Source organism: Aquarana catesbeiana, linkage group LG07 (genome assembly GCF_042186555.1).
Source record: "Aquarana catesbeiana isolate 2022-GZ linkage group LG07, ASM4218655v1, whole genome shotgun sequence".
NCBI classification, from domain to species: Eukaryota; Metazoa; Chordata; class Amphibia; order Anura; family Ranidae; genus Aquarana; species Aquarana catesbeiana.
In genome coordinates this window covers 126,295,557-126,308,678 of record NC_133330.1, presented here as the reverse complement: position 1 = coordinate 126,308,678, position 13,122 = coordinate 126,295,557, and the positions used below count along the sequence as shown (strand labels likewise).

At 43.5% G+C, this 13,122-nt stretch overlaps 1 protein-coding gene and 1 long non-coding RNA gene across 3 annotated transcripts in view; one reads left to right on the top strand and one right to left on the bottom strand.

The window, feature by feature from the left end:
- Positions 1 to 13,122, top strand: part of LOC141103265 (uncharacterized) — a 174,210-nt gene that overhangs the window by 5,394 nt on the left and 155,694 nt on the right. The window lies entirely within an intron of this gene.
- The window catches only part of DDX47 (DEAD-box helicase 47), a 582,234-nt gene that overhangs the window by 486,579 nt on the left and 82,533 nt on the right, over positions 1 to 13,122 (bottom strand). For both annotated transcript variants that reach the window (XM_073592664.1, XM_073592663.1), the window contains exon 2: positions 8,742 to 8,835. In XM_073592664.1, the coding sequence (XP_073448765.1) occupies positions 8,742 to 8,835 (94 nt within the window). The remainder of the gene's footprint in view (positions 1 to 8,741; positions 8,836 to 13,122) is intronic.

Genomic DNA, 13,122 nt, shown 5'->3' with positions numbered 1-13,122 from the left:
GCCTGCATCCGCCATTGCTGCTGACGATTCCACTGTCTCCATAGTGAAATCCGCAGCAGCCGCACTGTGTACAAGGCTCCATGTGCCAAACAAAAGGAAGTCCCGGCCAGAGGACCCGCCCCTTCCTCCTGCATTCCAGCAGTAGGAACTAATCGCTGCTACGCCCCGCCATAAGTCTCCGCCCACCGGAACTGGCGTTATCTGCTGTTCGGGTTTCGGCGCCGCCATGCAGAGGCCTGGCATGGACGCTCTTACTGAGCATAACCGCGGCCCCCCAAACATCCCGGGTGGAAAACTTCTGGCAGATCATTACTCCTGTGACCCGGAGAAGGAAGGGACACCGGAGCACCCCCCTCACGTGCGGGAAGGAGCTGGGCTGGTCTGAGTACCCAAACGTGGAGGTCCTGCCAAAACCCTCTCCTTGGAGAGAGCGCAGCCCCTCTGGTTCCCCAAACAGTGCTTCCACCATGGCGGAGGAAACACTAAAAACTGACGGCATGGTGGAAGCAGCTGCTTTTTAAAGGGGCGTTGTCACGCAGTGTTTCCTGTCAAGAGGTGGAGCTGCGCCCTCTCCAAGGTGCTGTCCTGAAAGGCAAAGGGAGAAAAAAAAAAAAAAAAAAAAAAAGGTAGAATCATGTTCTCTATCCATTTGTTCAATCAGCACTCTGATAAATGGACATGATTGCAATCATAGATGTAAGGAAAGACCAGCGGGATGCCTTTCCTAGGGTTTCCAAGCACCTATCAACTGAATACTTAACATCAAGAGAACAGTGAACTACTTGCTGAGATCCGAGATAACAAAATTCACTATGGGAAGAGAGCAGTTTTTTGTTTTTTTGTTTTTAAGAAATTTAATTTTCCATATTAAAGCCAAGTGTGTGGAGGAACAAGTACCATATCAAGATTTTGAAATTCATCAAGCAAAACACAATTAACCTGCACGTACAGAGGAAATGTCTCTAGATTTCACTGTTTAGTGTCTTTGTAGACTTGTTTAAGCTGAGGAAATTTCAGTGCTGCTACAAAAAGAGTAGTAAGCACCAAATCAATAAGGGAGCTTGCTGTAGAAAACACTTGGTATAAGACCTTAGCTTGTATCTCAAAAATAGGATTTTTTCGTCATACTTACCTGTAAAATCTTTTTCTTTGAGTACGTCATGAGACAGAGTTAGGCTAATGTTCATTACCTGCTGGGACGTCCCAGAGCAATAGCCTTAAGGGGAGGGAGACACCCTGCCAAAACAATAGCCATCAGACCTTATACATCAACCCACAGTACACTGCAGCCAAAAGCCGAATCCTCAGCTTCTCAAACATCTACTTTATAAAATTTTGTGAATGTATGCACGGAAGATCAGGTAGCAGCCTTACAAATCTGAGCCACAGATACCTGATGGGGAAAAGCCCAAGAGGTTCCTACACCCCTGGTAGAATGAGCTCTCACCCAAAAGGGAGGAGCTTTACGTTTCAGACCATAGGCCTGACGTACCAAATTGGCAATGGAAGCTTTGGAAGCTGCCTGCCCCTTCTTGGGTCCTTTTGGTAAAACAAAAAAGGAGTCTGATCCTCGGATCTCCGCAGATCTAGACAAAATAAACCTTGACTGCCCGGGCAACGTACAAGGAATGCAGTCTCTTCCGCTAAACAAGGCTGAGAGAAAAAAAAAGCAAAATAATGTCCCGATTTAAAAGAAAGGCTGATACTACTTTTGGCAAAAAGGATGGAACAGGTTGTAACACGACCCTGTCGTGGTGAAAGATCAAGTATGGTTCCCTGCAACTCCAACAACCTTCTAGCTTAGGTGATGGCCATCAGAAAGGCTAGCTTGCATGACAGCAAGTCTAATGGAATTTCCTAGATAAGTTCAAAATGGTTGTTTCTGTAACACAGACAGCACCAAGTTCAAGTCCCAAGGACAAATAGGTGACCTAATGGGGGTAAACGAGTCTCCCCCTGGATAAAAGGTTCAGACCAATGAATGGGAGGCTAAAGGCCTTTGATAGAATACTGACAGGGCCAAAATCTGACCTCGGATTGTACTCAAAGCCAGTCTGCTTTCCACAGCTGACTGTAGAAAACAAAGAATTCTCCCAATCAAGTATTTCCGAGGATGCCTTTTTTGGGCTTCACACACCAAGCAATATAAGTCTTCCAGACATTATGATAGATCTTCCTAGGGACAGCTTTTCTAGCATTCACTAGGGTAGACACCACTGGTCCGGAGATGCCACGGTACTTTAACACCCTGGCTTCAAAAAACCATGCCGTCAAATTTAGAGACTGTAAATTGGGGTGGAATATAGGACCTTGAGACAGTAGATCGGGGCGACATAGAAGCGTCCATGGCCCGTCTATTGTCAATCTCACAATCTCTGGGAACCAGGGCCTTCTGGCCCAGGCTGGTGCCACCAGAATGACTGGAACCCCTCTCTCCAAATCCTGCGCAACAAATGTGGAAGGAGAGGGATCGGAGGGAAAGCATAAACCAGGGAGTAATGGCTCCATGGTTCTACCAGAGCATCTGCTCCAATTTCCAGAGGATCTCTCGTTTGCGACACAAACTGCTGTAGCTTGTTGAACCTGGATGTCAGTGATGCTTGATCTCAGCATGTATGTTGTCCAAAACGATAGAAATCCAAACCGATATCCTCCTTCCTTTATCCAGACATGGGACTTAACTCAGGTCATTTGATTGCATAGGAGAGAGAAGGATCGGACATAGCGTAATCTCCTTTATATCAAATTTTATTGTAAAAACACACACAGAAGAGGGGAAGAACCCCCTTTCAGATGTACACTTACAAGAATGTGCAAATAATAAGCAGTATTCACATAAAAGCATCAGACTAAGATCAAGTTCCACAGCGTTTCCTACTGCCCTCAACGGATATCTTCCACGGGAGTCAGAGCTGTCTTTTCCCTAAATTAGCTGATGGGTCTACGTCGTGTGGCTCCACTATGACGCATTTCGTCACTCATGACATCATCTGAGGGTGGAGTCACAAGACACTCATTCTTTTAAATATCAGCGGCGGGTATATCCAGATTAACCCCTTTGGAAGCTACTGCGTAGTGCTTGTACAGGCATCACACTGCGGACTAAATAAAATTTGCTGAGTGAATCTACTATTTAGGCATTGCCATTTACTTATTCAGTGGCGATACCCTTATTTAGTACGATCAGTCAAAAACAGCGGCGGCAGGTAGGGGACTAAGCGATGCACACCATAGCGTGGCTCCCCTATACACGCCGATATCAATCGATCGATCAAAAAATGACTTATTTTATTCATCAGCTTATGTTCCGCAAAAGAATTGCAGTAACAGACTGCTTCCGTGATCAGCTATGTTGGTGATATAATATATTATATAGCTAATGGGCCATATAGTACAAAATTAATATATATATAAGGCCAGCCAATTAATTATAATCTAACAGCCAAAAGGGTTTTCAGAAGGTGTACAATATGCACGGCTGGCATTACCTTCCATAGACACTGTGGAACTTGCTCTTAGTCTGATGCTTTTATGTGAATACTGCTTATTATTTGCACATTCTTTTAAGTGTACATCTGAAAGGGGGTTCTTCCCCTCTTCTGTGTGTGTGTTTTTACAATAAAATTTGATATAAACGAGATTACGCAATGTCCGATCCCTCTCTCTCCTATGCAATCAAATGACCTGAGTTACGTCCCATGTCTGGATAAGGGAAGGAGGATATCGGTTTGGATTTCTATCGTTATCGACAACATACATGCTGAGATCAAGCATTTTTCTGGTAAGAGTTTTACTTAGAGGGGGGTTTCTTGCACACCCCCCTCTTCACTCGAGCACGTATGGTGTCTGGACTTTGTTCTTTTTGGTAACAGCCACTCTCTTTGAGAACGGTGCTGTGGAAGACTGTTCCCTTCTAAAAGGAGTTTCATTCCCAAGGACTTTTCTCGTTTATCAATGAATGTGTGAATTATATAGGATTACATTTGATCTTATTGATTATAATTGATTTATGGATTTGAATGTAGTAATTTATATTATATTTTAGATTGCTCATTATTCATGCATCAATTTTATTTATAAGCGCTGCTCGAGTCCATTGGACTTTTCTGTGTTGATCATTGGTATCTTTTCACCAAGGATAGGACTGTTTAAGGCAGCAGCTGTTGCCATTCAGTTTGGCGAGTAACAATTATATATTGGCTAAAGATAAATTAATTTCCCCATAAAAGCGCTTGTTTTATAAAAGAGACATTAGGCCTCGTCTCATTTACATCATATTAACAGTCCTGAACTATTGCTCTCCAAATATATATGAAATAGCTCAATTCTGGTGGGGAATTGGAGAAATGACCCACATCCCTAATAAAGCATAGAAACAGCAAAACAAGAACCCTCTGGCAGGACTTTAAAAAGGTGATGACTCCAAAAATTATGTATGCAAACAATGAATGTATAAAATTTATATAAAAGTTTAATACAAATTCTAAAAAGATAGAAACATAAGGAGTTTGTATCACAGGTTTACAAGTTCAATATAATGTATCCACATGAGATCATTAAAAAAAAAAAAAAAAAAAAAAAAAACGTAGTTTACATCACTCTTGTGCAAATGTACAGAGTGAAACTACACATTTCAAGATTATGCATCATTTCTGTTCATCCAGAGCAAGTGGTATAGAGGTTTATGATATCTACAATTCAAAAAATACAATGAGTACAGAATATATGCATACAACTGTTTGAAAAAACAGAAAATTACTTTATCTACAGGCAGGCACTTGATTATATAAAATTAAAAACCATGTCTACTAACCAAAATATGTAGAAGCAGATATCTTGAACAGAAAGAACGTACGTTCTACGCCGGGTGCAATATGCACGGACACCTGTAACCCTGCAGCTGTTGCGCGCACAAACTGCCCAGGGGGAGGGAGCTATCCTGGGGATGCTGAACCCCCTCTTTGACTGTTCAGTGACATTGATTGTGATGTCCCCTTCTTGACTTGGCGATGTGCGCATTCTCTTCCCCCACCCTCCCATCTTTCTGACCCATCCTTACTTTTGGTGGGTATATAAGGTCAGTTTATGGGTTGTTTGTCTATGCTGCGGTGCAAAAAGTGGGGATATCGGCTAGGGGTGCACCGAATGGAAATTTTGGTGCCGAAATGGAAAATGAATGATGCACTAGGCTGAAAATAGAAAATGATACCTAAAATGACAGTTTAAAAAATATTTAGATTTTTAGAATTGTATTATTTTCAACTTATTAATATCATCAGATTCATATGAATTTATTGTAGGCTATTATTGGCACCTTTAGTGCAAGAACAAAATGCAGTCGGCAGTCTCTAAGCATCATGTATGCAATCTCTTACTTAAACACACTGCTGATAGTATTAGCAAAATTTCCATTCGGTGCACCTCAAGCAAACATCATACAAGAGAACAATGCATCCTCACTAGTGCCCAGAATTATCAAAGGACCTCCTCCTCCTCTTGATATTCCAGATATCTGCTTCTACATATACTTGGTTCGTAGACATGGTTTAGTATTTTATATAATCAAGTGCCTGCCTGTAGATAAAGACATTTTCAGTTTTTTAAAACAGTTGTATGCATATATACAGCAACTTTAATTCCAAGTACACTTTCAAGAGCACTTGTAGTGCAAAGTGGATTTGCCTTTAGTAAATAACCCCCATAGAGTTTCACTCTGTACATTTGCACAAGAGTGATGTAAACTGTTCTTTTATGATCTCATGTGAATACATTATATTGAAAGCCCTGTGCATTATTTACTGGACAAGTTAAGTTCTTGTTTACGGAAGAGACTGCTGACTCTACAGCTGGTGGCATGCTCCACTTCTTAAACTTTTCATCCATGGGATATAAAAAGGGAGGAACAAAAATCCTGTCAGGATGTTCCCAATCAGCATACACCTACTGTTCCAACAGAGGGTGAGAGGGGAAAGCCTGTGAGGCTTCAGGGACCCCAAAGAGGACCAGGGGGGCTCAGTAATCTCTACAAGAGGCAACTTAAAGGCAGATCGAACCATCTCAGTAAGAGTCAGAATCAAAAGCCTCTGTGACTGAGAGGCAGACATCAACTCGATAGCTTCTTGTCCAGATTGCTCGGAAGCAGACTCATCCGCCAGGCACTCCACAGAATTCTGAGCTTTTAGCACTTCCATCTTCAACCCATTCCTACTGTAAACTAGGAGGCTCTGGGGAGGGGGATCTGTCACGCTTCTTGACTCCCTGCAGGATGGAGGCAATCATGCCAGCAATCCTGTGCTCTAACCCGGCTAGGGCCAAGGACAGTTCATCCTTGGTGAGAAAGGGTGAAGCAGCAGCATTGACTGTAGGCACAATACAAGATAGGTGCATCAGCTCAGATTGCCTGGAAGCCTCTAGTCTATCAGGGGATACAACTAGGTTTATCAGGAACTACTGACGCCATAGGTGTGCCCTTACCTGTTGTGTTAGTCCTGCTCCTCTTTTTTGAAGACATTTACTAGCCGCAAGAAGAGTACCTGGGTGTAGTATTAACACTCCTCAGAAGGGAGACCCTTTAATAGAGCTCACCAAGACCCTATGCAACAATCCTGCTAAGCAGCTTCAGCCTGCCAAGCACCACCTGGTGACTCAAGTGACCCAGGTAGGGAGAAATGACCTGCTGCAAATGCCCGGTTCAGAGCCTGCTCTGTGTCACACAGCTGCCTTCTGGAAGCACCAGATGCTTGACATACACAGCTTAAATAAACTGGCTGAGCACCCGAACGTGTGAGGTCCCGGGGAACAGGCGTGGCTGTATTCACATTTGACGCCAATCTTCATGTGCCGAGATAAAGGCTTTGGCGCGTGTGCCATGGCCGCCAAACAAACTGCTGAGCACAGCGACACTTTTGCGATCCAAGGCGAAATGGCGCATGAGGTAAAAAAACAGCCAGGTAAAAGCAAAAAAAGGTACACTTTGCAAACACCCACAGCTAGCCAAAAACTCCCCTGTATGGTCACTGCACACAGGTGTCCAGCCTCTAGCTAGCTTAACTGTTTCTTACAGTCACTGAGACACCCCACAATAGGTAAAAAAGGGTTTTCACTTACCCATCCAGGCGCAGGTTCCTGTCACTTGAAGACCTTCAAGAACTGGGTACCCTTTTCATGATTAGGGTCCACTCCCTTGGACCTGTACATCACCATGCAGGAATGCCTTAGCGCTGTTGTGTCCAGGATTCCACTTCACAGGGTCCAGTGCCTGGAGGCCGCATTACAGGCAAAACCTCGCAGGATTTCGAGTCTTCTTTGCAAGGCTCGGGTACCATTTATCTAAGCATTTACAGCCTGTGTCAAATAGATCCGATCGGTCAATCCCCTGATTCATTTAAGAACCGTTTGTGGGAATAGAGACCTGGAGCTCAAACAACCATGCCATCCACCTTGCAGATACTTGTAAAAAAAAAAACCACTGAAGCACTTCCTGTATGGGAGGGGTTATATAGGGGGATCACCACTTCATGTCTAAAAGACCTTTGGTCTACCGGTGTCCATTCACCTGGAGATGAAGTATAACCCAGTAGGTAATGAATATTAGACTAACTCTGTGTCCCATGATGTATGAAAAATAAATGTAGAATGTGATCAATCCTATGGACGATCCTCTAATGAGTACCTCACCCTCCTCAATTTCCTCCCCAAAAAGGGGTTAAAAAGATCAGGGTCATAGGACAGAAATTCTTAAAGAAATAAGACATAAGTGCAGTGAACTCTGCATTCAGATAGGTTCTTTGTTGCGCGCCTGAAAAAAGGAGTTATAATTTTGTGGGGTTTCCTTGAGTAATCTATAGCCCAAATACTATTAAGCCCTCTTATCACAGCTCTTCTGCTTCTTGACTCAATCATTGCTAAGTGAGGGTATCCCCTGTGAAGTCCTCATTAAATTAATTTGGAACAAGGGGGTATTTGTATGTCCAGGAAAGGGGCTGGCACTGACCAATGTCCTGTCTGTGTCACTGGAGAGGCAGCTAGTAAGGGACAGACATGCTTCTTGCTTACTCAGCGAAACAAAGGCAAGCAGAAGGGCCTCCCCCCAAGCAACAGTGTTACATATAAAAAAACCTGCCAAGTTTTACAAGGTAAATGATACCTCCCATCAATGTAATAGAGCAACGTACTGAGAGGGTAAACACGCTGAATGAAACATCACACATGTAAAACAGGAAAACCCTGTCTTACCTTGGCCATGCTGCAGGTTCCCATAGTGAACCACACTCCACCCATCATGGTGGGTTATGTATACCCCAAAGGGGTCCTCAGACTGTGAGCCTTTAGAGTGAACCATGGCCCAGGATCTGTATAGCACCCTTTCAACCAAATCCACATGTTCCACTATGTGCCAAGAGGAGACCCTAAAGGAGGATTCAGTGCATGTCAAATGCCTCTGCATTTTCCATCTGACACGGGGGTCCGGGTACAGGTCCTCCAAGGCTCTGCTGAGGGGTCAACTGTTCCTGAAGGTGTAGCAGTGGCTATGGAGGAATCATCTTGGTGTATTATTGTCAGTGAAAAAAACCTCCATAGCAAGCTAAGTTTCTCATTAGAGAAAAGCAGTCCATTACCCAAAGACAGCAGAAAAAAATAAATTTAAAAAAAATCAACCTGAGGCTAGCTTTTTTAAACTTAAAAAAGTAAAAGTCATGTCAGATAGATTTGCTTAAGTTGTACGAAAATATGTAACTGACCTTGTAAAGCTACAGGAATTGCCTCATTTTGGATTTTTGTTGGCAGTTTCCATCCCAGTTGTTCACATGTTTCACATAACACATCAGTAATACCCTACAAAAATATAAAACAAAGATTAAAAGGTTGTAAAGTATTTTTTATACTTGCCTGCTCTGCACAAAGTGGCCCCGACCCTCTTCTTGGGTCCCCTGCTGGCGCTCCTGGCTCCGCCTCTTGCTGGTGCACCAAAAAGAAACAGATTCCCAAGGGGGGCACTCTTGCGGGCTCGCTCCAGAGCCCCATTGCTGCATCCATTGACACTGACAACGGAACTCAGCCCTACCCTCCACTCCCTCATCACTGGAGTGGATTGAGAGGAGCAGGAGCTAATGGCTCCCACTGCGATTGATCTCCCCAGGGCGGAGGGACAGAGCCAGGAGAGCCGCAGTGCTCATGCACAGTACTGGATTGCGATGGGGTTCAGGGAAGTATAAGGGGGCGAGTCCAAGGCCTAATGTACACTGCTGCTGCTAAACAGACGTTTAGGAGCAGTTGGGCATTTTTTTCAACTGCACCTGAACTCTCCTCTATGTTATCTTATCAATATATGTACACTGGTTAGTTTACGGTCGTTTCTAGGCAGTGGAGTTTAGAGGCTGTTTTTGGAACGCAAAAAAAAAAAAAAAATGATTTCAGAAGCGGAGTTGAGAGGCCTTTCATGCGCCAAATGCAACTTAATGCAGTGATTTTTGGCTATTTTGAAAAACACTGCAAAACGCCAATAAACGTGGCATGTAAACGTGGGTTACTATCTGTCAAGTTAAATTGTTCAGGAGAGGTTGTAAAAACGTCCCGTGTACATGAAGCCTAACCCAGAATTTTTTTTTTACCTTAATGCAATAAGGTAAAAAACCTTAAGGCCTTAGAAGTTAAAACCACTTTAACTCCTTCAGATCCGCGCTATAGCCCAATGACGGCTACAGCGCAGATCTGCTTTGCCGAGAGGGCGTCAATAGACGTCCTCCCCTTTGCAAGCTGGCCACGCCCCCCCTGAAGGGGGTGCGCGCTGTGATTACTTGAGTCAATGAGGCTCGGGTGTCCACAGATTGGAATAAGGGGTCGTTCCCGACCCCTTACTATGTGATCAGCTGTCAGCCAATGACAGCTGATCATGTGATGTAAACAAAAGATCGGTAATCTGCTTTTTTTTTTCTTCTCATGCTATCAGCATGAGAAGAAAAAAAAGCCAAAGGCTTCTGTTGAACGGACATCGGTCCCAAGCAGGGAGAGGCGAAGCCGACTCATATGTGCCTGCCAGTGCCCAACAATCAGTGCTAATGAGTGCCACCTATCCCACCAGTGGTGCCAATCAGTGCCACCTAGCAGTGCTGCCCAGTGCCCATCACTGCCACCCATCAGGGCCACCTCATCAGCGTACATCAATGAAGGAAAAACATTACGAGCTGGTTCACACAGGGGCGACTTGTCAGGCGACCTAGCCGCCTGACAAGTCGCCTCCCGTTCTGTACAATGGAACCGTTCTAATAGGAGCGACGCAAGTCGATCAGACTTAGAAAAAGGTTCCTGTACTACTTTAGGGGCGACTTGAATAGACTTCTATACAGAAGTCGTTTGCAGGTCGCCTCGCTGAGGCGACCTGCAAGTCGTGCCGCTCCTGTGTGGACCGGGGCTACCTGTCTGCAAAATTTATTAACAAAATATAAAACAGTTTTGTATCTTTTTTCTAAATTCGGTCTTTATTTTTTTAAGAAGAAATAAAAAACCCAGGGGTGATCAAATACCACCAAAAGACAGCTCTATTTGCGGGGAAAAAAAATGATAAAATTTCATTTGGGTACAGTGTTGTATGACCGCGCAATTGTCATTCAAAGAGTGATAGCACTAAAAGTGGAAAATTGGTCTGGGCAGGAGGGGGGGTTTAGGTGCCCAGTTACCAAGTGGTTAAGCTAAATATAAACCATCATTGCAGTTCATAGTAACAATACAAAACTATGGCCAAGTCATGAACATTGTGTTAATACCTGTTGGTATCTAAGCTATTCATTGGTGCTTTGTTTTTCTGGGAGTGGAAAAAGGAATCTGACTTGACTGCAAATTCCATACTTTGGAGGAGCATAGTACAGGACACAAGCTTGATATTCATATACCTCACATTATAGGCTAGTACCATCCGGCAATTCAGGGCTCAAAATTTCAAGTCCTGAGCTACTAGCCAGGCCTTAAGAGTTACTAGCCACCAGTTGCCCCACCCAACCCCTACCCTACCCCTAATTCCGCCCATAAACACGCCCTCGTAAATTATCTAATGAAACTACACTGTTAAAGGTTTCATGCAGAATTACATTACAAAAATAATTAAACAGCAACTTTAACAATATTAACATAAACCATCTAAGTACCCATCAGTTCAGCTCATCACTGCATGGGGATCACAGGGAGGAATCAGGAGGAGAGCCAATGTATGACAGAGAGAGGAGCCAGCCTCCTGCACTGATTGAATTTCCTTGCATTGAACCAGTGCGCTATCATAGGAGCCAATCCAGGAGGTGGAACTTGACAGCAGCATCCAAGATGTGTCAGTGTCATCCAGTCAGCTCTTCCCCCAACAGTTGTGGTGAATTTCTTCTGGAATAAGTGGTGTGGCCTTTTTTACAGGGCATCAAAAGCAGCCCAGGGGGCATGAAGGCAATTGCCCCCTGGGCCACTCATGCCAGATGCGATACGCCAGAAAACTGGCAGTACAATCCACCCCTGCTACACACTTGCCCTCAGCTTATTTCCACTTGCCAAATGCGAGTGGAAATTTTGAAGGCTGCGGCAATTAGATGCTGGCAAGGCTTTGCTGGACACTGTTGCACTCCCGAGTTTTGTAGCAAGTAGGGTTGCACCAATACCATTTTTATCAGCAAGTACCGATACTTGTGCTCAAGTACTTGTAGATACTGATTACTAACACTTTTGTGCTGCAAGTACTCGTGCAAAACACTGCGAGCCCTGAAACCGAAATATTTGAGCCTATACAAAATGAATGGGCTAAAATTGCACTGCAAAGAATTACATGTTATTTGAACAGGAATGTGGTGCGATTCCTGTTCGAATGGCACATGGTTTCCGGCACCACTTCTGTGTGAACGCAAGCTTGTCATAGTGACTTCAGCATGGGTTCACTCAGAAGCTGTGAGCGAAGCCACATAGAATTCAGACATGAATTGCACCACATTCCAGTATAAAATCACATGATTCTTTGGAGTGCAATTGGAGCCCATTCATTTTGTATGGGGACAAATCGCACCCCAACTATTTCTGTTTTAGGCATCGGAGCATTTTCATGAGTACTTGTGCAAATGCTTAGTATTGGCGGAACCCTAGTAGCAAGCAATGCCAAGTAACAGGATTAAAATAGGGGTTGGGCTGTGTCCTGTACTCCAGTATATGAAAATTACAGGTAATTCAAAAAATACTCTTGTCCTAATCGTACAGTAAAGCACACATGCTAGGGTCTCTGATAAAAATTAAATAAAAATTATACATAAATGTTTGGGGGTTCCTAGTAAAAAAAAAACACTGATTTTAACTTGTAAAAACAAGTGTCAGAAAAAAGGTTTAGTCTTTAAGTGGTTAAACTTACCTCATTTACAGACTGAAGTTCATTCCTTTGATTTAAAAGTACCAAGTGTTACAAGGTTTCTCTTAATCTCCAGCTAAGCAATGTTGTGATAAAAAAAAAAAAAAAAAAAAAAAGGCAGCTTGTCAAGTTTGACAGCTGTGAGCAGAAAACTCTACCCTGAATCGGGAAAATTCTGCTTTAAGATCAGGGGGGGGGGGGGGGGGTAGAATCGCAATCCCAATTCTCTAACGATTAATCATTAATCGTGCAACTCTACTTTACAATCCCTTTAACAATCATTAAGAAAGGAAACAAAATACATTTTGGGTAAATAAAACTTCAAACTTTTTGACATATGTAAAAAAAAAAAAAAGCCTTGCAGCCGGTTTACGAACCTGAGAACTTCTGTACTCAGAGGGAGAACAGAGGAGTTTTTCTCTGAAAAAAGGCTGAGATCTGTGTAGAGAGTAAAGGAAATCTCCCTGCCGAGCAGAAGGATGACATGTGTGTGTCCACTCCGCCATGTAGAGCGGACACGGACACAGCCCCGCTGCTCTTTATGGAGCCGTCAGATGGAAATGGACCTGTCTGTTTCCTTTCCACGGTCATTTGATCCGATGTTTTTGGCAGACAGAATCGGATTAGATTCTGGCAGGTCTCAGTGTACACCTGTCAACTGACATCTGCAGCTCCATAGAGAGCATAGGATGGTCCGATCAGGTGCACCAAAAAAAAAAAAAAAAAAAAAAAAAAAAAAAAAAAAAAAAAGGACA